Source organism: Fistularia commersonii, chromosome 17 (genome assembly GCF_037954325.1).
Source record: "Fistularia commersonii isolate RoL2024-O1a breed Wild chromosome 17, RoL_Fcom_v1.0, whole genome shotgun sequence".
NCBI lineage: Eukaryota > Metazoa > Chordata > Actinopteri > Syngnathiformes > Fistulariidae > Fistularia > Fistularia commersonii.
This window is the reverse complement of record NC_141300.1, coordinates 2,426,827-2,450,298: the sequence shown is the minus strand read 5'-3', so window position 1 is coordinate 2,450,298 and position 23,472 is coordinate 2,426,827. Positions and strand designations below refer to the sequence as shown.

The 23,472-nt window shown below is 50.8% G+C and overlaps 3 protein-coding genes across 9 annotated transcripts; 1 reads left to right on the top strand and 2 right to left on the bottom strand.

Moving 5' to 3' along the window:
• Window positions 1–201: 201 nt before the first annotated feature.
• On the top strand, window positions 202–2,027 carry tmem138 (transmembrane protein 138). The gene is made up of 5 exons (XM_086163268.1): window positions 202–230; window positions 845–1,193; window positions 1,271–1,442; window positions 1,515–1,590; window positions 1,670–2,027. The coding sequence occupies exons 2-5, from the start codon at window positions 1,066–1,068 to the stop codon at window positions 1,780–1,782; spliced, it is 489 nt and encodes a 162-aa protein (XP_086019394.1). The 5' UTR covers window positions 202–230; window positions 845–1,065; the 3' UTR covers window positions 1,783–2,027.
• Window positions 2,028–2,293: 266 nt separating this feature from the next.
• Window positions 2,294–4,040, bottom strand: tmem258 (transmembrane protein 258). 2 transcript variants are annotated; one of them, XM_086163532.1, is made up of 4 exons: window positions 3,937–4,040; window positions 3,574–3,683; window positions 2,551–2,679; window positions 2,294–2,448 (listed from the first exon to the last, which is right to left on the bottom strand). In XM_086163532.1, exons 1-3 carry the CDS (start codon window positions 3,937–3,939, stop codon window positions 2,553–2,555), a joined length of 240 nt encoding a protein of 79 aa, XP_086019658.1. In that variant the 5' UTR covers window positions 3,940–4,040; the 3' UTR covers window positions 2,294–2,448; window positions 2,551–2,552. The 2 variants fall into 2 exon arrangements, with proteins under 2 accessions (XP_086019658.1, XP_086019657.1); XM_086163531.1 differs by having other exon boundaries at window positions 2,294–2,679.
• Window positions 4,041–4,791: 751 nt separating this feature from the next.
• Window positions 4,792–20,741, bottom strand: myrf (myelin regulatory factor). Of its 6 annotated transcripts, none has more exons than XM_086163768.1 (26): window positions 20,650–20,741; window positions 14,874–14,964; window positions 14,492–14,785; window positions 14,153–14,214; window positions 13,556–13,778; window positions 13,383–13,483; window positions 13,098–13,212; window positions 11,690–11,885; window positions 11,537–11,613; window positions 10,242–10,352; window positions 10,055–10,145; window positions 9,592–9,792; window positions 9,329–9,437; window positions 8,605–8,875; window positions 8,451–8,523; window positions 8,300–8,382; window positions 8,150–8,218; window positions 7,977–8,060; window positions 7,762–7,829; window positions 7,598–7,672; window positions 7,293–7,529; window positions 7,122–7,215; window positions 6,971–7,033; window positions 6,792–6,897; window positions 6,637–6,711; window positions 4,792–6,545 (listed from the first exon to the last, which is right to left on the bottom strand). In XM_086163768.1, exons 1-26 carry the CDS (start codon window positions 20,693–20,695, stop codon window positions 6,465–6,467), a joined length of 3,096 nt encoding a protein of 1,031 aa, XP_086019894.1. In that variant the 5' UTR covers window positions 20,696–20,741; the 3' UTR covers window positions 4,792–6,464. The 6 variants fall into 6 exon arrangements, with proteins under 6 accessions (XP_086019894.1, XP_086019893.1, XP_086019895.1 ...); XM_086163767.1 differs by having other exon boundaries at window positions 10,040–10,145; window positions 20,650–20,739; XM_086163769.1 differs by having other exon boundaries at window positions 10,040–10,145; window positions 13,404–13,483; window positions 20,650–20,739.
• Between the last annotated feature and the right edge of the window lie 2,731 nt (window positions 20,742–23,472).

Below are 23,472 nucleotides of genomic sequence, written 5' to 3'. Positions count from 1 at the left end.
CCATGCTGGCGGTGCTCCCCCGGTGATATTTCTCTTTTTTTTCCCAATTATTAAATATATTCACCCAGAAATGTTAGTGATTTTACTCTTTATATGTGGTTAAACTTGTTTTAGTGTTATTGCAGAATTTTGGTGAGCGTTTAGGTTTGCACTTACGGTAGGAAGCGCCGTTACCATGGGATTTACGGAAATGCGTTACGCCGCTAAGGCAGAGAGGCGGCTGCACGCAGGTAAAGAACATCGATCCGTTACCCGGGAAGTCGGATTCTGGCGAGTTCACCGGTTTTATCCGGTTCCGAGTGACTCGTTTCCGGCTCCCACATCCCCCATTCTCACCCCCGACCTGTTTCGCGTTTATTTTCGAGGGAAAACACGACCGCGGGTCGTCGTGGCGTCCCGGCGTTAAATTGGAGGGAAGCAGAAACGAGAATACACACACACACACACACACACACACACACACACACACACACACACACACACACACACACACACACACACACACACACACACACACACACACACACACACACACTCGTTATTCGTCGCCGAGTTATCTTCGGACGCGGCACTGACCGACTATGTGTGAGTTTAATCGTGTCGTAAACGGAAGCGTGGCGGTTCCGACCGAACCAAAAGGAGCGAATCGGGGGGGGGGGGTCGGGTCAAACCACTCCGAATCTTGTGTGTGATCCCGGAAGTGGAGGATGGTGTCCTCTCTTAACGAGGTCCAGCCCCAGAAACCCCGGTTACATGGAGGGTCCCAGACTTAGAAGTTCCGAGATGCAACACCCTTTTCCCAGCTGACCTCTGACCCCCACCCTTCTGCTGTTGGTTTGATCAGGCAGGTGAGGAGCCTCCCCCCCCTCAACCTCCCATGAAGGATGTCAACATGAGAAAGATCTGCACCTCAGTCTGGCCACAGTCTTCACCATGACCCAGGCGAGGAAGACACCGACCTGGATGAAGGACACCTAAGGGCGTCCTCACCTGGAGGGGAGAACCTGCTTCACACACCTGTGAAGAAGCAGCGGGGACCTTTCTGTCTATCCGCCCCTGCTGAAAATGTTACAAACAGGCAACTTCTCGCTGGTGCTGCTGATCCAGCTGCTCCTCCTCTCCTACGACTTGTTCGTCAACTCCTTCAGCGAGCTGCTGAGGGGCGCGCCAGTCATCCAGCTCGTCCTCTTCATGTAGGTCTCAACTTTAAACCCTGAGATGTAAGACGATCCTCCTTTTTATTTGTGTTTTTCTGTTTTGCTCTCCCAAGAATCCAGGACATCGCCATCCTGTTCAACGTCATCATCATCCTCCTGATGATGTTCAACACCTACGTCTTCCAGGTGGGCCTGGTGTCCCTGCTGCTGGAGCGATTCCGGACGCTGTTGTTGTTCTCCGCGCTCTACTTGACGCTCAGTATCTGCTTCCACTGCTGGGTGCTGGTAGGTCCTCCAAAAGGCGTGGAGGTGGTTTGCCTTCCTGGATGTCGTCTAAACCAATTGTTTCTCCTCCAGAACCTCCGCTGGCTCGCCTCCAACAGCTTCATCTGGACGGATGGCCTCCAGACCCTTTTTGTTTTCCAGAGAACGGGTAAGTGTGCGGCGCCGAGCGGGGAACACGCCGCCCCGCTCTCCCGTAACCTCGCCTCCACTCTCAATCTCTACGATAGTGGCCGTGCTGTACTACTACCTCTACAAGCGCACGGCGGAGTACATGGGTGACCCGCGTCTCTACGAGGACTCCACCTGGCTGCGTGACGCCTTCGCCCGAGCCCGACAGTGATGGTTTCTATCGGGGAGATCCTGGACGCCGATGGGATCGTCATCATGGCGACAGATCCGTTCATCTGTGAGGACTGTGTGACCCTCGGATGCAGGAATTCATCCCTCCGCGTTTCTGTCTCGCTTTCCAGTGTCTTAAATCTGCTTAATCTCGCGCGGTTTTATTTCCTGCCTTCTCTTTGAGGTTAGTATGTTTACAGCTATCTGAATGGCGTTGGTGCTGTTTTGTTTTTTTTTATTAAATAATCCCTCTCTAATCCCGGCGTAAGCCCTCATCTCTGGGTGAGTCTGTATTATCCAAGGTGAAACAGACTGCTCTATATTTAACAAAGATTAATCAGGGATTGTGGTGGGGGGGTTAAGGTGGTGCTTTTGAAACACGCCATAAATAGCTGTCTGAGTCGGAAATAACCTTCCAGCGTGGGGGCAGGTGAAAAGGCTAGGATTGTCTGCCCATTCGTAACAGTTAAATAATCATTGTAGACATTCAACTACACCAGATTTTTTTTTTTTACAAAGCCCCCTTTACTTGTGAAAAGAAACAAAACAAAAAAAATCCACATGAACCCAGTGCAGTCCCATCAAAATCCCGGTTCCTGTGTGTGTATGTGTGTTTGTGAGAGATGCGGGCCGTTCCCCTGGAATGAGTTGAGCTCAATGGAGTCACCTGGAACAACAACACGAGTGCGCGGGTGAAGCTGTGAAACCCGTTCCCAGGCCAGTTAACTTTAACGAGAATCTTCTGGGTGACCCGGGGCTTCGGACAGACCTTCACACGTAGATTCCCACCCACAGCAGCAGGAAGAGAACGCCGAAGCCCATGAAAAGTGATGCCACTAGGGAGATGAGCAGCTCTTTGTAGACGTCTCTGGTGTACTTGGTCGACGTCACCTCGTAGCTGGAGAGAAGTTAAGGGCATGTTGAGGGGATTAATTTTGAGGCGACAAACAGTACGGTAGTATGATAAAGGCCCAAATCTGAATACTCCATGTGAAAATATGCGGACTCTTCTGGAGGAGAAGTGAAGGAGAGATTCCGACTCCAGGTCACAGAGGAGAGAGATCTAAGAAACAAAACAGGATGTGGCAAACGCAAACAGGAAACCCGCTTAGATCCCACACCCGAAGCCCGTTCCATTATGGCACAGGGTAACTGATAACCCTGGGGGGTAAAACTTTGACGAACTAACCCCAACACCTCCTTGACAAAAAGCAGGGGTCAATTCATTCAGTCATTCATTCATTCACTCTCTGAACCGATTATCCTGCCCTCGGGGTTGCAGATTCTGTAGCCTATCCCAGCTGTTTCTGGGCAAGAGTCGGGGTTCACCATGGACTGCCAGTCGCATACACCCATTCACCCTCATTTAAACTTCCTAAAAAAACACAGACAAGCATTCACCCTCTCATTCACACATCACAAATGACGCCGCTATATATGTCCACCCTACAATCAAGTCTCGAGGATGGGATGCTGGGAGCCCCCCGACACACCTAATTGCCAGCTTACCAGAGCTTCTCAGCCAAAGGTCTGCTGGAATGGCCTGACCCCTGCTGGATCAATCGTGCAGAGAATGAATGAATGATTGATCAGTGAGGCTTGCAGGATGGACTGTTTTATGTAAGAACCCTGCAGCCGATTATGGACCTGAGCATGATCCTGAATGTGAACCTAAACTACTGAAATGCCCTGTATGATAGCACAGTTAGTCCTGTTGCACTATGACCTCTGATCCACCCTGAAATACCCCCATCCAGTGATCTAACGCTCCCCGGCCGGGGGTTGAGGATACACGAAGAACCAGGCGGTGAAGAACATGCCGATGGCCAGCAGGACCACCGTCAGGTGCGGGAACACAGCCGGGTTCACCGGGCTGGTGTATCTGGTCATCGCCTCGAGTTCCTGCGGAACAGGCAGATAGACAGATAGACAGAAAGATAGACAGACAGACAGACAGACAGAGATGCCAAATTCATAAACACAGGGAGACAGAACGACTAGCCTGGGATGTGCAGCTAGCTTAATTCTGACCGGCACCTTCCTCCGAAAAAGACCGACACTCAACCGCAAAATGCGGAAAAGGTCCGTAAACCATGTCCGTTTAGGACCTCTGCTGCTTATCGTGCTCGATATTACCCCCACGAGAAGTTATTACCATTTTTACTGAAGAGCGGCTCCTTCCTCTGCGCTCCAAGTCGCTAAGGCCACGTACTGACTAGCGCTTCCGGGTTTTCTTCTGACGTCATTACGTCGCGCCGACGTTGGCAAATGGAGCAATGGCGCCCTCTGCTAGTCTTGCAGACTTCTCTCTCTCGCTCTCATTTTGACATCGTTGAGCTCGGTATTAAACGTTTCTATATGTCCGTATTGTAATTCCTGTGCGGCAAAGGTAATTTCTAGCTGCTCAACAAAGCAATGCCATAATTAAAAAGAGGTTACATAAATAGAAAAATGGCTCTCCTTAACACCCCTACTCTAACACTTCATATAATACACGATTTTAATGCTTACTTTCACTATATATTAGTTTACTTAAATCTACATCTTTTCATTGTTTGTGTGTAATCCAATAATAATATCAAAATAATTGGTGAAGCCTGCTGCTTTAAAAAATCACTAATATTCTCAACTGATTGGCATTTAACAAAATTAGAAATAATTAGTGTTCTTGGTAAAGCTGTTAATCATTTCCCAGTATCCTGAAAACAACCTTTTTCCTGGGTGCAAACACGGGTCGCTCCATGTTTGACATGACCAGGTAACGGAGCTTTGCTTGGAGGACAAAGTCCTTCTGTATCGTTTCTTCATGTCCTCTGCTGCCACTTTGTGGGGGTTTTGAGGACACATTATCTTTCTTCACTTGCTGGGTTCAGCTTTCACAAACACACACTCATCCATCCAAACATTCATTCATCCATTTATCATACCGCTTCTCCTGTAGCCAGGGCTCACGGAGAGCTGCAGTCTCTCCAGAAAAACACTCCACTACAATTAAAAGAACAATTCCCTGTCACTTTTAAAAGCATGTTTTATTATTTAATCTTCGTGACAACAATGGATAAAATATTGCGTTTCTAGTCATTTTCCTTATTAATTTGTAAATCTTGCAGGGGCCCCAGTACGGCACCCAGGTGGAACTCCGGTTCTGATCCCGGCGGAGCCCCCCCCACTACGAAAACCTCAATCACATGTTTATTTGTGCTCCTATAGAATTACAGCATCGTTTCGGCGGAGTGGCGACCGGCTCAGCACACAAAGTAAAAGTAGCGAGAATTGAAAAAAGCTGAGTTACGGCATATTTACGTCACAAAACTGTGGCGGAATTAGAAAACAACTTCAGGCGCCGGCACTCCAACCAATCATTTCTCAGCTCCGGAAGCTAAAAGTTAATGAATTAATGATATGCCAATCCCCCTCTCCCCCGACAAAAGACAACTTTAAAAACAACACAGTAAAACACATCGGATAAAAATCAGTGTTGCACAAACTTTTTAGCTATACAGTTATAAGAGGCTCGGCTCCAACGGGGATATCAGAAGCCGGTCGGCGGCGGCGGTGGCGGCGGGTGGTGCAGAAGCAGTTCGTATATACAGTGCAAAACAAAAGAAAACAAAAAAAAGTGCTACAGTGGTGTCATTATGCTAACCGGTGTATTATAAATACGCTAACATACTACGCTGGAGTCGTAACCGTGACGAAGCCTTTGCACGGTGTCCTCATAATACGATACATACGTTGTCGTCTGATGGCTGTTTCCCTATTTTAATATTGATTAGGGGAAAGTAAGGGAAGGGCGGGTGCTTTTTAACTGGAGAGCAGAGGAGAGGAAGGTGATACTTTGGATAAAATAAAGCTGTTAGCGACTCCTGATCAGAAATAAGGCACAGAAAAACACCAGTGCATCTCACCCCGTCTGAACGGATCACCGATGGGAGCGTCCGCCCCCCGGGCTCGGATGCACGCTCGTCCTCCATCACGGGAGGACAGGGACGGAGGGTTTGTGGGGGGGCTCCGAGGTCAAGCTGCCCCCCCCCCCCACACACACACACCTTTGTAAGCTATTCCAGTGTCTGGGTAGTGCTGCCAGTGTCGGACACGTCACCTGTACCAGTGTTTCTACTTTTATTGTCATTTCCAGTGGATTCGTTTGGGGGTGTCCAGTCCGGTCCCGGTCCAGTGAGCTCCAACCCCCGGCCCGACCCCCACCCAGCAACTACTGAGGTATATTCTTGATGCGAGCTGCGACCACTTGCAGACGCCTGCAGGAGAGTCCCACTATCTTTGTTTTTTAGTCGGCAGTAGTTACATTAGAGAGCTAGCCAGGTCCGAGGAGGCCCGGGGCAGGGGGGGGGAGGGGGGGCGTCAGTAAAGGCACGTAGGGAGGTTGGTTAATAGTAACACAACTGTTATCGATTATTCAGAGATGAACATTTTCCACTGGCAAAAGAAGTTTTCTTAAAACCTCATTCACCAAACTGCCACTAGGGGGCGCCAGATAGCGCAAAGGCCACGCGGCATGCACTCACACACACACACACACACACACACACACACACCTGCGCATGTACACACCTCCATACCGATTCTCTTGAAAAAATAATGTACAGTGATGAGACACAACATCCTATCCAGTTGCAACAGCGAGGAAGGGTGAGGTGTGTTTGTTACACACATACACACACCTCACACACACCTGCTTTGAATGAGAAAATGGTAATCCGAGTACGGCGACGTCTCTCCCTTGGCGGCACAGCTGACTTTGTCCTGTCAATGTGGAGAGGAGAAGAAAATGAAAGTTATTTTGGCCCGTGGGGGCGTCGGGGTGGATGCAGAGAGCCACAGCGTTTCAACTCACAGACAAGGAGACGCGGAAGTGATAGGTGACGTCCTGGAAGGTCAGCAAGGGCACCGAGAGCAGGTGGTGGGTCCCCTGGGGCGTGACGATCGGAGGAAAGGTCAGACGGGGAGGAGAGAAGGGAAGGAAGGAAGGAAGGAAGGAAGGTGACCTGCCTTTGTGGGAGATCTTTGCCAGGCGTAGAGCTCAGTGTCGTGGTGGTCGGGACAAAGGCGCCCCCTTGTGGCCTCGCACTGTCGCACCCACACGCTGCTCCTGGACCTGAAAGCGTGCAAGGGAATAATCGTGAAAATCTTTTTCCTGTTCCTCCTGGACATGGGCGACGGATACTTACGTCATGAGCAGAGTGATCTGAGACGCCGAGGAGTTCAGCGCCCCCTGGAGGGAGATGGTGTAACTGCAGAGCGACAGGGAGGGGGAGGGAGAGACGGAGCCTGAGCAGGCCGCGGTGAACGCCAATCAGCCAATCGGGTGCGAGCACGTACCTGCAGCTGTGCGGCGTCTCGCAACGCCGCGCCGTGATGTCCTGGTTGGTCTCCACAATGTGCAGGCGGCTGAGAGCCGGTGCCGGCTTCTGTCCTGCAATGGTGAAGGGGGCGGAGCTTGGGTTACTGACCCCACCCACAGCCATGGCGTTTGTGTGTGTGTGTGTTTACCTGTTGAGGTATGGAGGCTGCGCTGTCTGCGCGGCGCCGGCTGGCCCCCTCCCTCGGGGAGGCGGTTGGTGGCGCCCGTCTCGTCCAGGTCGGCGGACGGGGGGCGCTTGGATTTGGCGAAGTAGAGCGGGGCGGAGGTATGGCCCGGGCGGTGTCTGCCACGGCCATCCTTCTCCACCACCCTGGACTTGGCCTTCTTGTTGATGGTCCCCGGCGTGAGGGCCAGGCTGTCCAGGTCTACGGAGGAGGTTTTGGTGAGAGACGGAGCCAAACCCACGCGCCCAGCCCCCACGCCACTCTCTTACCCGCCGCGGATTGGTTGCCGCTCAGCGTCGGAGGCACGGCGGACTGGTTGCCGGCGGCGGTGGTGGAACAGCAAGCTGGAGGGGAGCGGGGAGAGAGTGAGGTCAGAGGTCGGCGAGCGGCCGAGGCGGGAATCTGACGGCGGGACGGAGACGAGCGGGGTCACCTGGCGTCGGCAGCGTGGACGTCGGGGCGTATGGACTCCTACGGGACGAACCCAGAGCCGCACGGGACCTGAGCAGGGACGGACGCCATCTTATAAGATCTGACAGCAGGGGGCGCTCACAACGGTGAGCAGGGAGAAGAGGAGAGAAGGGGAAAGGAAAGGAGGAGAGGATGGGAGAGGGAGAGCAAAGTGGAGGTCGGCAGAAGAAGGCGTACCATGGGCAGACGGGAGGACAGAAAGTGACAGTGGCGATGAAGACCGGCGTCCAAGAGACGGAGAGAACGCAGGGGGAAGAGTCGCTACGGACAGACGGAGGACAGGTTAGGAAGAGGAGAGGAGCAAAGGAGGAGAAAAGGAGTGGAGGAGAGGAGGAGAGGAGGAGGTTTACCCGTCTTTCTCCACAACGTCGCCTCGGTGATGAAGAGTCAGCACGTAGAGGACGGACATGGAGATAACGCTGCGAGAAAAAAACACCCGATCACACCCACACCTCCTCCTCCTCCTCCTCCTCCCTTCTTCTCCTCCACCTCTTCCTCACCTGAAGGCCATGACGATGACGAGCGCCAGGATGGTCCCCTGCATGAACCTCTGGCTGATGCACCCTTGATCCGGGCTCGGGCTCTGCGGCAGATACGAGTGTCAGCGTGCACCAGTGTGTGCGTGTGTGTGCATGTGTGTGTTTGCACCACCTTGCCACCCGGCTTGACCGCCTTCTTCTTCAGCGGTCCACTGCCCGTCCTGCTAAAGTAGCTCCCCGACTGGCTGCGGAGAGAAGAAGCAGGTGTTTTCTCCGCAGGGGTCGTGGAAGTCCACCTCCGGGCCGGAGCTCCGGCTTCTCCTCACCTGATGGTGCCGCCGCTAACGGTGCTCTTCATGCTGTCCAGGCGCCGCAGCTTGGCCAGCTTGCGGCTCCAGCGCTCCAGCTCGTCGATGCGCGTCTCCAGGTTGTCGGTCAGCTTGCAGAGCTCCTTCACCGCCCCGACGTTCTCCATGAAGATGCGCTCCTTGTTGACGACCAGCAGGTTGGGGATGGTTTCTCCGTTGGCGCACACCACGTCTCCGCCCTCCTTCACCGCCTCTGGAAGGATCTGCTGCACCTCCTGGGCAATGACTCCTGCAGAGGGGGGACGAGACGCGAGAGGGTTTTGGACCAAACCATTCCGTGTGAAGAAGAGGGGTGGCCCATTGGGGCGATTCGGGCGAATGATAATGAAAAACCCCCAAAAAATACCTTCAATCTTATTATATTAAGAGTACTCTTATTATTAACTATTGAAATTGAAAAGCTCAAGTGTTGAGCAATGACAGATTCATATTATAATAATTAATAATACCAAACAAGTCTATGCAATAAATCAACATCATTTTTATTTCTTATATATTTTTGTATTTGTTTTTAATGTGTTAAGCGTGTGATATGTGTGATCTGCTCAATTAAAGACCATAGGAAAGACAATGCTAATTAGTTTTTTTTTGGCCGATATAGAAATCTCGTCACAGTATGTGTGTGTGTGTGTGTGTGCGTGTGCATGTGTGTGTTTGAGTGTGTGTTTTTGTGTGTGGTTACCTGTCTCGGCGGTGTTCTCGATGCCCACGGTAGCAGCGAACTCCGGCTTGTACTGGTAGTGGACCAGCCTCATCTGGGAGATCCGCTTCAAATTGTCCGTAGTGTCCACCTGCAAAAACACACACACACACATACACACACACATGCAAATAGAGAAGATTCAAAGACAGACAGACAAACACACAAATGCAAATGTAGGAGATTTAAAGACGGACCAAGTCACCCACCCTCACACACACACACACACACGCACACACACTGACCTCCTGGACGTTCTCCTTGGCCCTGATGTCTGACGGGTGCACCAAGGACCCCATCACCTTCACGTTGCCATGGACGACGAGGGCCTCATCCGGCCGGTCCGTATTAACGCCGACCCTCCCGTGGTGGTAGACCGAGTCGGGCAGCTGCCCCCGCTGCCACAGCACCTCGTTGTCACTCTCAAACTGCCCTGGGTTGGACGCCTGCACACACACACATACACACACACACACACACACACACACACACACACGAGGGGGGGTGCAGGACGACTGTCGTTCAGAGCTTGATGGGAAACGGCATGGGGGAATTACATGCGGCGGTGAAAATCGCTCTCAGGGGTAGGGGGAGGTTATTTGGGGGGCCCACGTGGGGGTTACAGGTGAGGGGCAAAAAAGGGGGTCACGTTCTGGGGGGGGGGGATATGATCGGTGTAGGAGGCGGACAGACATGGCCCGTCGTTACCCTGACGATGATCCTCTCAGACACGTGCGCAGCCACAGTGTAGCTCTGACTGTGGGACTGGGCGTGGAGCGCCACCACCAGCATGAAGTACCTGCAGGAAGGCAGATCGCCATGGTGACCGTCAGACAGCGGGGCGGGGGGGGACGGGGAGATGCCGGCGAAGGGGCGGGGGTGAGGCGGGGTTCACCTCTGGTCGGGGTTGGGCTTCCCCTTCTTCCTCATGTTGTTGGCGGTGGTTTCGCTGAAGTGGAGACGACCCACCGTTACCTTGGTGACCTGCTCCGGGGGCAGCGTGACCCTGGGGGGGGAGGGGAGGCCGTCTGTCCATGTATCCATCAATTCATCCGCCTGCACATCTATCTATCTATCTATCTATCTATCTATCTATCTATCTATCTATCTATCTATCTATCTATCTATCTATCCAACTGCACATCTCTCCATCCTTCCCTTCTTCCACCCATCCATCCATTCATGCGCCCAAATGTTTGTGAATATAAGTGAATGTTAGTTAAGGTTAGTGAACAATAGTGAATATTGTGAATGTAAATGAATGATAGTGACTGTGAATGTTAGTGAATATTAGTGAATGCTAGTAAATGTATGTAAATGCTGGTGACTATAAATGACTGTTAGTGAATGTTTGTGACTGTTTGTGAATGTAAGTGAATGATTATGAATGTTAGTGAAGTGAATGTAAGTGAATGATGGTGACTGTGAATGTTACCGAATATTAGTTAATGTATGTAAATGTTGGTGACTATTCATGACTGTTAGTGAATGTTTGACTGTTTGTGAATGTCAATGAATGCTTGTGAATGTAAGTGAACGATAGTGAACGTTGGTGAAGTGAATGTTTGTGGCTATTTGTGAATGTTAATGTATGTTAGTGGATGTAAGTGAATGATAGTGAATGTTAGTGGATGTTTGTGAATGTAAGTGAACGATAGTGACTGTGAATGTTAGTGATTGTGAAAATTAGTGAATGTTAGTGAATGTATGTAAATGTTAGTAACCATTAGTGACCGTTAGTGAATGTTTGTGACTGTGAATGCTAATGAATGTTTGTGGATGTAAGTGAATGATTGTGAATGCTAGTGAAGTTAATGTAAGTGAATGATAGTGACTGCGACTGCTCGTGAATGTTTGTGAATTTAAGTGAACAATAGTGAAGAGAATGTTTGAGACTGTTTGTGAATATTAACGAATGTTAGCCAATATTGATGAATGTTAGTGAATGTAAGTGAACGATAGTGAATGTTTGTGACTGTTAGTGAATGTTTGTGAATGTATGTGAACGATAGTGACTATGAATGTTAGTGATTGTGAAAATTAGTGAATGTTAGTGTGAATGTTTGTGAATGTTAGTGAATGTTTGTGAATGTAAGTGAACGACAGTGACTTTGAATGTTAGTGACCGTGAATGCTGGTGAACGATGGTGACTGTTAGTGAATGTGGGCGTGCTGAGGATGTGGACTCACAGCACAGGCTTGAAGGGCCTCTTGCTGCGGTCGGACTGCGACTGCTCCACGCTGATGGACTGGTTCATTGCTTCCACCTGTCAACCGGAAGGCAGACGCCATCAGGACAGAAGCTTCACCTCCTCCACCTCCTCCATCGCCTTCCTCACTCACTTTGACCCCGTTGAGCTTGAGATAGAAGCAGTCGATGGGTTGCAGGCCGTCGCCCGTCTTCACGTACTTGGCGTCTCCCAGCATGCCGATGTAGACGGTGACCTGGAAGTGGTTCTTCTTCTGGCACACGAAGGCGTCGTCGGCCAGGGAGAAGTTGAAGCCCTTGTCGGCGTCCACGCGGTAGGTCGGCATCGGCCTACGGGCCAGAAACGACACCAAAGGGAGGGGGGGGTTCCAGGTGGGGAGAAGATACGCTTTACCCCTTTTCACCAGCAGGGTGAGACATTGTGCAACATTAGGAGACAGAAGAAACCGGCCTTCTTCTTCACTATTCATAAATATATATAGAGAGTGGATCCTCACTTTGTGCGGGAGTTTCATTCCAAGACCCCCCGGGAAAAGAGAATTTCCGCAAAGTAGAGATGTGATCATTTTTATGGTATTTATGGATTTACGAACCCTCAACGAACCTCATTCAACCCTTTACCGACTCCCTGCAAACTGTTATCAACCCACCATCCGCTGTATTACACTATTCACGCTTATGCGAACGGCGGCGAAGTGGACCAGTACATTCTATCCTGGGCACCACCTGCAAGGAGATCAGTGGCTTCTGTCCATGAACCAACCAACACGAGGAACGGAATGACACGCTCGATCAACCAATATCATGCCAAGCACGGATCTACTTAGCCAATGTTATTTATATGAGGTTTCACGTGGGTACAACGGTAGGAGTGAGAGTTCCTGGGTATCTTTGTTTCACAAAGGAGATCTTGTATTTTACATATTTTATAAGATGAATTTTAGTTTAATTTGACTCCATATTTTTCTCTTCTTAGTCTACAATATGGATATTTCATCACAAAAAAATCAAATGCTGCAGATAAAACGCTAAAACACTATAAATCGCAGAATTGAATAACAAAACATTTTTTCGAAGTAGCGAGGGCACAAAAGCCCGAAAGTAGTGAGGGTCCACTGTACATATATATGAGTGTGTAAATTATTAAAACATAACATTATGGATAAAAGCGTCTGGCAAATGACCGTAATATAATGTACTCCTAGTGTGGTTGCTATGGAGACTGCTGCACGACAAGTTGTGTGTGGTTTCCTGCGCACAACAGGGGGAAGCAATACGGATAAATCGATCCATCTATCGATTTATCCGTCTATCTGTCCACCTAGCTTCCCCCCCGCCCACGTAGGTGCATGCTAATACGCCCCCCCCCCCCACACACACACACACCCACCTCCGCCCCCTCCTTGCCGAAACCCGCTCCTCATCACTCCTCCGCACGTCTCACCTCAGAGGAATTTTCAAACCTCTGGAACTTTTCTCTCGGCTGCCAACGACTACCACCCCCCCGCCTCCACCCCTCCCAATCCAAGGAAGTCCACCCACAGTTCCTTGCAGTTGGCGTCGTACAGCGGCGTCCACTTGCTCTGCTGATGCGGCTGCCACTTGATGCACTGGTAGTTGGGGTCCAGGTAGCTGTTCTCCGCGTCCTGCATCAAACCTGCGGTGCACAGGCGCAAACATCAGGGGAGGGGGGTTGCAAAGGGGCGGGTGGGGGAGCGGGGTGCAAATTAGAGTGTCCTTTGTAAATGTCTATCTGTGTGAGAGTAAAAAGGGGGGAGGGGGAGGAGGAGGAGGATGAGGAGGAGGAGGAGAAAGATGCCTGCCTACCTGGTTCCTGTTTGATGATACCTGTGAGGATTTGGGAATTGAGGGTGCTGTTGGGCGAGTCTGAGTGTTTCCTCTTTTTGGCCTGGTGGACGGGGATCCCGCTGCGAGGGGAAAGAGGATTACTGCCTCCGATTGCTCCGCTCGGACCCCGTCTCCCCCGCCCCTGTACTCACTCCTGCCCCTGAGGATGCTGCAGCAGCTGGTGGAGCATCTGCGTCTGCTGCATGTCGCCGCCGCCGCTACCCGCCGGGCCCATGGGGTACTGCGTTATGATGGGCTCCGGCTTCAGGTACATGTCCCGGTGCATGCCGGGGTAGTGGCCGTGCGGCGGCAGGGGCGGCGTCGGGGTCATGTGACACATATTCTCCGGCGTCATGGTCCTGATCATGTGCGGATCTATGAAGGAAAAGTTTATCAGAGTTAGATGGGAAGACTGCAGCTCCTCCACCTCCTCCTCCGCCTAGCAGGTATTTTCCATTGTTCCACGCTGAAGCGGCTGCCCATCAGATAAGCCTTCTGCTCCGCACCTTTGTGCAGCTCAGGTGTAGGTACACACTGACTTTGAGCACAGCCGTCGTTCTTCTTGTCCTTTCCCTGAAATACTCTCACAATACTGGAATTCGAATGAATCAGACGCGTCTATTTCCTGGACCGCTGGTGAAATAAAAAACACACGATGCATTCAAAGTACCGGAAAAGGCGCGCGGATATCGACCCCATGGTGTGTGTGTGTGTGTGTGTGTTTTTGAAAAGCGGTATGTGGCACCTACCATTCACTTGCTGGGGGGAGTACGGCTCGGAGCTGGAGTCCGGCGGGGACTCGGGCAAGGTTCTGCAGAAAGTGGGGAAAATGTGAAAAATCCGTCTTTTGGAAGGCGAAAGTGCTTTGACGACGCACAGGTGTGGTTTATTTCCAACCAGGAGGCCGGGGTATGAAATATATACATTTAAATGTCTCCAGGCTCTGTTATCGAGCATTATTTGTATAATGAAGCGTAATTGAGGTTGCATAATGGGCCGGTAGCAGGGTGTTGGTCTGGTTTCGCCACACATGCACACACACACACACACACACACACACACACACACGGGTTCTCCCCGCCTCTCACCCGGGGTTGTAGTGCCCTCGGTGCTCGGGTTTGACGTGTGCCTGCTGTTGCTGTGATGGCGGCGGCAGTGGCGGCGGCGGCGGCGGCGGGCCCAGGCAGGGGTAGCTGTGCCGGAGCCCCAAGGGCGGACCCGGCGGGAAGGCGTTCTGACAGCTGGGGGGCCCGGGCGGCGGGGCGCCTTGGCGGAGCGGGATCGGGGGGCTCACGCCGCACACCAAACCCCCGGAGGAGGACACCCCCGCCTGGGGGGAGGGGTAGCTCGGCCCGGGGGCGCTATGGACCTCCGAGAAACAGCTGGGAGGGAAAACGAGGTTGGCCTCATTGGAAAACAACAAATCTTTGCGACGCTTATAGTTTTGACGTTGCGAGAATCCCTACTGACATGTCGGCACTGTCGTCCTCCTTGCTGATGTACTCTTCCAGGATACTGGTGTCGATATTGGCCGGCTCCAGGGAGCTGGTAATATCATGACCTGCGATAAAGATAGAGGGAAGGGAGGGGGCGGCGTCTCGGAATTAGGAAGGAGAAATCGTCTCGAGACCGGCAACCATTTCGTAACCGCGCGGAGACGTCACAGAACGCGGTGTCCTCTTCAACGCCCGCCGCATAACCAGCGTGGACAGGATCCCGGACTCAGGCCGGTCCGCTTGCTGAGCAACGGAGGTCAAGGGAGCGGCCGATCACACACACACACACACACAGGGTGGATGTGTTTTCAACACAGCATGCGTCATAGTTCCAACATGATTGAGCTGATCCAACAAAAGTACTGTGATTACTCGATATCGCGCCGATGACACACACACACACACATACACAGTTTGAGAGTTGGTGTGTGTGTGACCTGTAAACATGATTTGGGGAACTTTTAAAAGCCCCCACCCTCGACTCTGCCGTCCCTCTCCCGACCAAAATCCCCCACAAATCCCAAACACATGACCCCCCGGCTAAATCTCCGACACCAACGCCGACGACAAATACTCGCTTACAACGCCGTTTATATAAAGTAATCTAGGGGGCGGTGGGGGGGGGGGGGGGGGGGGGAGCGGTCGCCCCTGACGACGCCAGGTTGAGGGGGGGGTTATTATTCCTGGAGAAGACGGGGAGCGATTATAAGGAAATCAGCGTGGATTGGGTGGGCAGGCAGTCCAAACCTTTTTTTTTTTTTTTTTTTTTTTTTTTTTCACAAAAACACACACACACACACTCACACACGACCGCCCCCCGACTCACACTCTGATAGATTAAGGAGCTGCTCAGGAGGGAATGTGAGGAATTTCTGTGTTAACACAGGAGAAAAAGGCCTTTTTTTTTTTTTTTTTGGGATTCGGCCTCTTCATCAGAAAGCCGACTGGAACGTCTCTCTCAGCGAACATCAACCCTTCCTGACTTCACCATCATCGACGAACGCAGGCGACGAAATCATCCAAATCGTCGTCTCCGACTCATCGGCCTGGACCCCGAGCGGGTTCTCCGGACAGAACCAGATGTTCCACGTCTCTGAATGCCAGCAAGGTGTGGAGGGGGGGGGGGGGGGGGTTCCACCTCAAATCAAGTCCAGATGTGCGCCCCACCCACATGAGCAGTAAATCTAAAGTGGCAGGTCCTGATAACGGAAGGGGGTTATTGCCCGAGCGCAGAACGATAGCGTTAAGAAACACAGAGGAGAGGACAAGAAACTCAAGCCCGCCTTTGTTTTTCCCGAGATCCAGGGGGCGGAGCTATCCTGGTTGCCTACGGCGACGGGCAGCCCGTCCGTGACTTTCGGACAGCTCGAAATCGGCCGCCGTGGAAAAACCGCGCATCTTCGCCGCCGCAAATATGGGTGACCCTGAGCTCCGGCCGGCCAATCAGAGCGAAGAGCGGAGGCGCTGGCGGGAAATAAGACAGGAAGTAGATGGCACACTCCAGGAGAGCACATTACCGGGTGTATCTAGCATGCAACAAGCTAGCTAAGCTAGCTATTTCCAGTCACAAACACAGCGTCGGACAAGTCAAAAAAAAAAAAAAGCGTTTAAGATAAAATTTAAAAAACTGATAATAATAAAAGGCCCCCGAGTCCTAAGAATCAGAGGCCCCTGGGTGATGGGGGGGGGGGCTGACGGATCAACACCCCCCTTACCCCCTGAGGTCAAACCCAGATGACCCGCCGAGGGACGGGATTCACCGGGAAGGCGACTTTTATTTATTTATCGTTAAATCAGCCGACGGGTTTAAAAGTTTAAATGGCCGCCGAACACGCCCCCCCCCCCCCCCCCCTTGGGCTCCACGGCCCCCCTGCGTCCAGCTGTGTCCGACAGGGAACAGTGAAATGATTGTCAGAGCAACTTCGATACAGACTGGCCTTTTGAGAGATAAGGAGTGTGTGTGCGTGTTTGTTTGCTTGCATGCGTGTGTGTGTGTGTGTGTGTGTGTGTGCTATGTCACCATTTCAATGCCTGGGCTGTCAGCGGAGTCATAATCTAAAGCGAAACACAAACCCAGTGTGTGAGGCGTTCGAGTTTTAGACGATCGCTGGCCGGCGTGAAAAAAAAAAAAGATGGCGTTCTCGAAACGTTGAGCATCTCTACGTTCCCACACACTCACACACACACACACACACGCTTGCACACACATGTGTGTTAATGATTGAAGGGTTTCGACGCACCGCGCTAAGGAGGAACAAAGTCCGTTCAGAACATCAAACATCTCAGGTGAAAACTTGGCTTCACACCCAAACACACTTTACGGCTGAGACGGTTACACACACACACACACACACACACAAACACACACACTCTATCAGAGTATCACTACAGCAAAAAACGTCCAATTCCTTCAACTTATTGCGTAACACAGCAGTAAATTTCGCAGTGTTTCCCAGGACTTTCCAGGTGCCTTCGGTGCGAACACACACACACACACACACACACACACACACACACACACACACACACACACACACACACACGTCTTCCAAGTACCTGCGCGGAGCCAAAGCATGTTGATGTCCTTGAGACGAGAGCACCTGAAAGAGAAGACGGGTTCCTCTCGGTTCCCTCACATGTTCCCCCCGCCGGACCGGAGGACTTTCTTCTGCGGACCTGGGAGACGCAGATCAGGGCATAGCGTGCGTGCATGTGTGTGTGTGTGTGTGTAAGTGTGTCCGCACGCCGCCGTGCAAAACCATATTCTTCGTGTGTGTGTGTGTGTGTGAGAACGGCTGGGAGAGTGTTATAATGAGGATTATTCCCCCCCTCCTGGTCATGGGAAAGGGCTGTACCAGGCCACCACACACACATCCCTGCCGCTCACTGGTCGCACCGGTGGCCCGGGCTCAGGGGATTAGCTGAGCGACAGGGTCCAGGGGGCCGGGGGCCGAGGCCAGGGGCCGGTCCACAGAGCCGCGCTGGAGTGGCACAAAAGAAACAAACACCAATATACGGCGGAAGATGGCTAGCGGCGAACGCTAATGGCGTGTTAGCGGTTAGCACTAACGTCGCTGGAGGTGATTGGGACCAAATATGGGAATGGGGGTGCACGTGATGCCGCGCCACGTGCTCGATTCGATATCAGGTGACGACCAAGGTGCGAAGGACACCCCAATTTGTGGAGGGGTCAGGTCAGGTACGAGCGAGCGCTCGAATGCAAAATAAAGGCCAATGCGAGCCTGGGGATTCACAGCCGTGCTCGAATCCGTGCACGGCACAAATATTTTAAAAAAGGGTAAAAGAGGAGGCGGGAGGTTCCCTCACGCCCGACTGCCCAGAAACAAACCTCCGTCTGGGCGCCGTAAATCACCGCCGCCCAACAAACGCTTCAGCGTCTTTTCGGGGGGAGGGGGGGGTCTCTACTTGCACACACACACACACACACACACGTGAGTCAAGGCCTCATCAGGTGTGGGGGGGGTCCCCGGGAATTTGATTGTGGGGAGGCGTGAGTCATGGGTCTTAATCTACGGCAGCGTTGTGAGGAGGAATGTGATAAAGCAGCCTCTTTGAAGGGTTAACGTGAGGATGAGGTCATCGCTGACCTCATTGTTCAACAATCTTCATAAATAGAAATATATTACATATACATTAAATATAATCATATATAGCTTGTTCTGCCCACAGGCTGGAGGCGGGGCTTAACCCGGACAGGCACGGCTGTCAATCACAGGGGTCACATATGGGCACAACCAATCAGAAGTCATTCTTCGACGAACCCGCTGACCGGTTTCTGGAGGAGGACGGAGAACGTGGAGAGAAAAAAAACGGGAGAGGCCGAGCAGGGAGACGGGGAGAGAACCAGAGGGAGAAGGTACAGGGAGAAGATGGTGGACCACAGCGTCATGCTAGGGGTGGTGGTCTATCTAGGTTCTCCTGCCTGGGTTCTCTCCAGCCTCCATCCAGAAGCAGGTTCTCTGCTGAAGACTGGAGGTGGACGTCTCTGTGAGTCCCTGTGATGGACAGCTGTGTCGAGGGAACGTGGGAGAACGATGGAGAACATGGGGAACCGCAGATCCCTGGACCTCGGAGGTTCACGTGAACTTTGGTGTCCAGAGCAATGAACGGGTTTTAATCTGACAGATTAACCATTTGCGTGTGTTCTGCGCTCTACCTGCCTGACCTGGGATAGGTCATCGCCGCCACCGTTACCACGGCAACCGTGGCGGTGGTGGTTTTGGGGGGGCACGGCGGCTGTTTATCGTCGTTCCAGAAGGTCAAGTTTTCAGGGTCGGCAAAGGCTTAGGTGGGTCTCTCAGTGAGGGGGCCTGCTTTACCTCACCCCCCCATCTGCTCCGTGTTAGGGGTTCACACACGCACACACACACACATACACACACACGCACACACACAAGAACCACGTTGCCGGCTCGAAGCGGCTGTGCATTAGGGCAGATGTTTACACATCTCAGTAATCCCGTTCGCACACACGGGCGCCCGCCGCCGGAATCCATCACGGTGACCTGTGTGTGCACGTGTGTGCACGCCATTCCAGCATGTATGTATGTACGTGTGTGTATGTGTGTGTGTGTTTTTGCATCCAAGCTATTACGCCATTTGTTTCACACAGCAGAACCCGGGACCCTCACACCCGGGACGACATCAGAACCAAAACAGCGCAGGAGATCCTCCACACACCCCCCCTCGCGACCTTTGACCCCAACGTCGGGAGCAGAAATGAGCACATCTTCTGCTCCCCTCCTCCCGGAGAAAGAATGTAAACACCCTAAATTCCCGTCAAAATGGCCGCCGACGCTTCGCCGACGTCTGAGTACGTGAATTAACACTCATACGTGTGTGTGTTTACCGGTCTGCCTGCAGATAATTCATTACACCTATGTGTATGTGTGTGTGTGTGTGTGTGTGTGCACTTGACTCCTGGAGAACACTTGACATTGAGCTTCTCCTCCAGAAAACCGCCCGGACGTTCACAGAGCGTTCGCGGGCCGAGATTACTGGTGGGGTAATCCCTGGATTAGGGGGTTTTGAGGAGCTCCAAGCATCAAAACTCAGGAGAACCCAGCAGAACCCAGGAGAACTCTGGAGAACCCAGGAGAACCTGACTCCAATTTCACATCTACACTTTTGTGGAACCACCTGAAGCCCCCCCCCCATCCTCCTAGCCTCCAAGCACCTTTTACAAAACACACCATTTATCTCCACTGAAATTCCTCCACCCTTCCAGCCCTCCATCTCCACCCTTCCATCCCCACACTCCTCCGCATCGTTTTCTTCTTCTACTGCACTTTTCTCCCCCTCCTCCTCTTCATTCTTCTCCCCCCCCAACACACACACACACACACACACACACACACACACACACACACACACACACACAGTTTAACTCGATCTGTTACCCATCACCGGCACTTTGGCTCTCTACATCCCCCCCTCACACACACACTCACAAACACACACACATCCACACATCCACACACACACATACACACACACAGTGGTGCGTTCACGGACCCCGCCACTCAATCACATCACAAATATCCGCTCTCTGATGGTATTTCTGACAAAACTTCTGCAGTTAAAGTACATTTTCATGGTTTAAGAAGTAAAACGCAATGATGAAGTACTTGTACTTTAACCCCCCGGGGATAAGAAGTAACGCAGTAACGTAACTTAATTAAAAAAATATATTTAAAAAAAAAAAAAAAGTACAGAGTGGGACGTCTTACCCTCGAAAAATCTTTGTAAAGCTTCCGTTTCATCTACTACGTCCATCCTAGCGGGTCCCGCGTGGAAACTCCATCCACGTCTCCCCCCCCGCCCCCCCACCCACCCACCCGCGTCCGAACCGGATCACTGCGGGTCGTGGAAGCGTCTCAGGCGGGCATCCCGGCGCTCCTGGGGCCCACGGAGCTCCGCGTCTCACTGCGCATCAAATCCCGGCGTGGGGGGGTGGGTGGGTGGGAGGTGTGTGTGCGCGTGGAGGGGAGGGGGAGTGAGTTTGGGGGAAGGGTGGGGGTGGGGTGGGGGGGCTTCTCTCCGGATCTAGTCTTGCGTGGGTTCCCCACACACACACACACACACACACACACACGCGCGCGCGAAACGTCACGCAAGAATAGGGAAAAAAAAATACGCGCGACTCGCGTGCGCTGCGATTCCGTCCGGGAGGGAGTGTGCGTGAGAAGAGGAGGAGGAGGGGAAGAAGAGAGGGAGGGGAGAAGAAAGGAGGAGGAGGAGAGAAAAGAGGAGAGTTACAGGGGAGGAGAGGAGGAAGTGAAGGAGGGAAGAAGGGATGCAAAATGATAAGAGGAGGAAGAGAGGGAGGAGAGAGGGAAGGGATAAGAAAGGATGAAAAAGAGGAGGAAGGGAAGAGATGCATAGAAGTGAGGAGGAGAGGACAAGAAAAGAGGAGTGGAGAGGAGGAGGGGAAGAAGAGAGAGAAAAGAGGAGAGTTACAGGGGAGGAGGGGAGGGAAGAAGGGATGCAAAAGGAGAAGAGGAGAAAGAGGATGAAGGGAAGAGACGCATAGAGGTGAGGAGGAGAGGATAAGAAAAGAGGAGTGTAGAGGAGGAGGAGGAGGAGGAGGGGAAGAAGAAAGGGGGAGGAAGAGGAAAGAAAGGAGGGAAGGAAGACAGAGAGAGGGTGCAGGGGAGGAGGAGGAGAGGAAGGGAAGAAGAGAGGGAAGGGATAAGAAAGGAGGAGAAGGAGGAGGAGAGAGAGAAGCGTACAGGGGAGGAGGAGAGGAGGGAGTGAAGGAGGGAAGAAGGGATGAGAAAGAAGGTGGGGGGAGAGGATAAGAAAGGAGGATGAAGAGGAGAGACAGGAGGGAAGAAAGACAGAGAGAGGAAGGGAAGAGAGGTAGGGGTAGAAGGTGAGGAAGTGAATGGCGGGAGAAGGGATGAGAAAAGGAGGGGATGAGAAAGGAGGAGGAAGAGGAGACGGGGAAGTGAAGGAGGGAAGACGGGATGACAAAGGAGGAGGAAGAGGAGGAGAGGATAAGAAAAGAGGAGGGGAGGACAGGAAGGGGAGAAGAAGAGATGACAGGTGGAAAAAAGAGAAGGGAGGAGGAGGAGAAGGAGGGAATAAGAGAGGAGAGGAGCTGATGGTGGTGAGGGAAGTGTGGTATAAAATCAAAACACACACACACACACACACACACACACACACGATAAATCACACACATGATAATACACACAATAGCCACAGTCATACATGATACACACACAGTAACAAACACACACAAATACACACACACACATTAACACACAAATACACACACATTAACGCAAACAAAATAATACAAGATAACACACACACACACAAAAACAATAATACATGATACATGATCTACACACACATAGACATTAAAAGATATAACCTTGCATTAACAAACAGGCACAAACTCATAAATACACAGACACACACACACACACAGACACACACACACACATTAACACACAATAACACAAATATGCATACACATTAACACACACACAATAATACAAGATAAAACATACACGCTCACACAATAATACATAATATATGATTTACACACAAACTCATATAAACAAACACACACAAACACATTAACAAACCTGCACAAACTCATACAAATACACACAAAGTCATGCATGACACACACACAATAATACACAACAATGCGCATGTACACAAACACACACGCACACACAATTACAGCAAGTATGCTCACTGTGGAAAGTAATAAACCCCTTCGCTTTTTACTTCTTTACTTTTTACTTTTATCTTTCTACACATCTATTTATTCTTCTAGTTGTCATATTATATTTTTTATATTTCTTCTGTCTTCTATCTCTCACCAAGAGATGCTGTTATTGTTATATTGCTGCTTTTTAAGTTTCATTTTTTTCTGTTTTTGATTCCACTGAACCTGAGAGCTGTTTTCTCTAAATTTCATTGCACTCTGTGTAAGGATAAGGTAAAAAAAAAAATGTGTCTGTGTATACATCTCATGTTACAACGTGGAAATCTGAGGTTTACACATATATATTTAGTATAAAACAGATATAGAATTTAAAAATTTAAATTTAGAGAAGTATGTGACACTTTACTATACTATACTACACTACACTATACTATACTATACTATACTATACTATATAATAAAAGAAAATATTTAGTAAAAAATAAATATAAACATCTTAATTTTAGGTTTAGTGAAGTATAATATTATATTACACTTAACTTTACTATATCATTATTATAATATAATATTTTTAATATAAAATAGATTAATAAAGTATAATAAATTATGAAGTATGACAAATTAAACTTTACTTTGCGATATTATTATATTATAATAATATATCTTTAGAATACAAAAATAAATATGAAAAAAAAAAAATCAGTAAAAATATATGTACGTATACATATATTTATTTTTTTACATTTAGGTGGTTCAGCTTATAATCAAGTACGCTCAATAGTCCTGAAACTATGGTAATTATATAGATAGACAGACAGACAAACAGAAGGAAGGTGTGCTTGTGTGTGTGTGTGTGTGTGTGTGT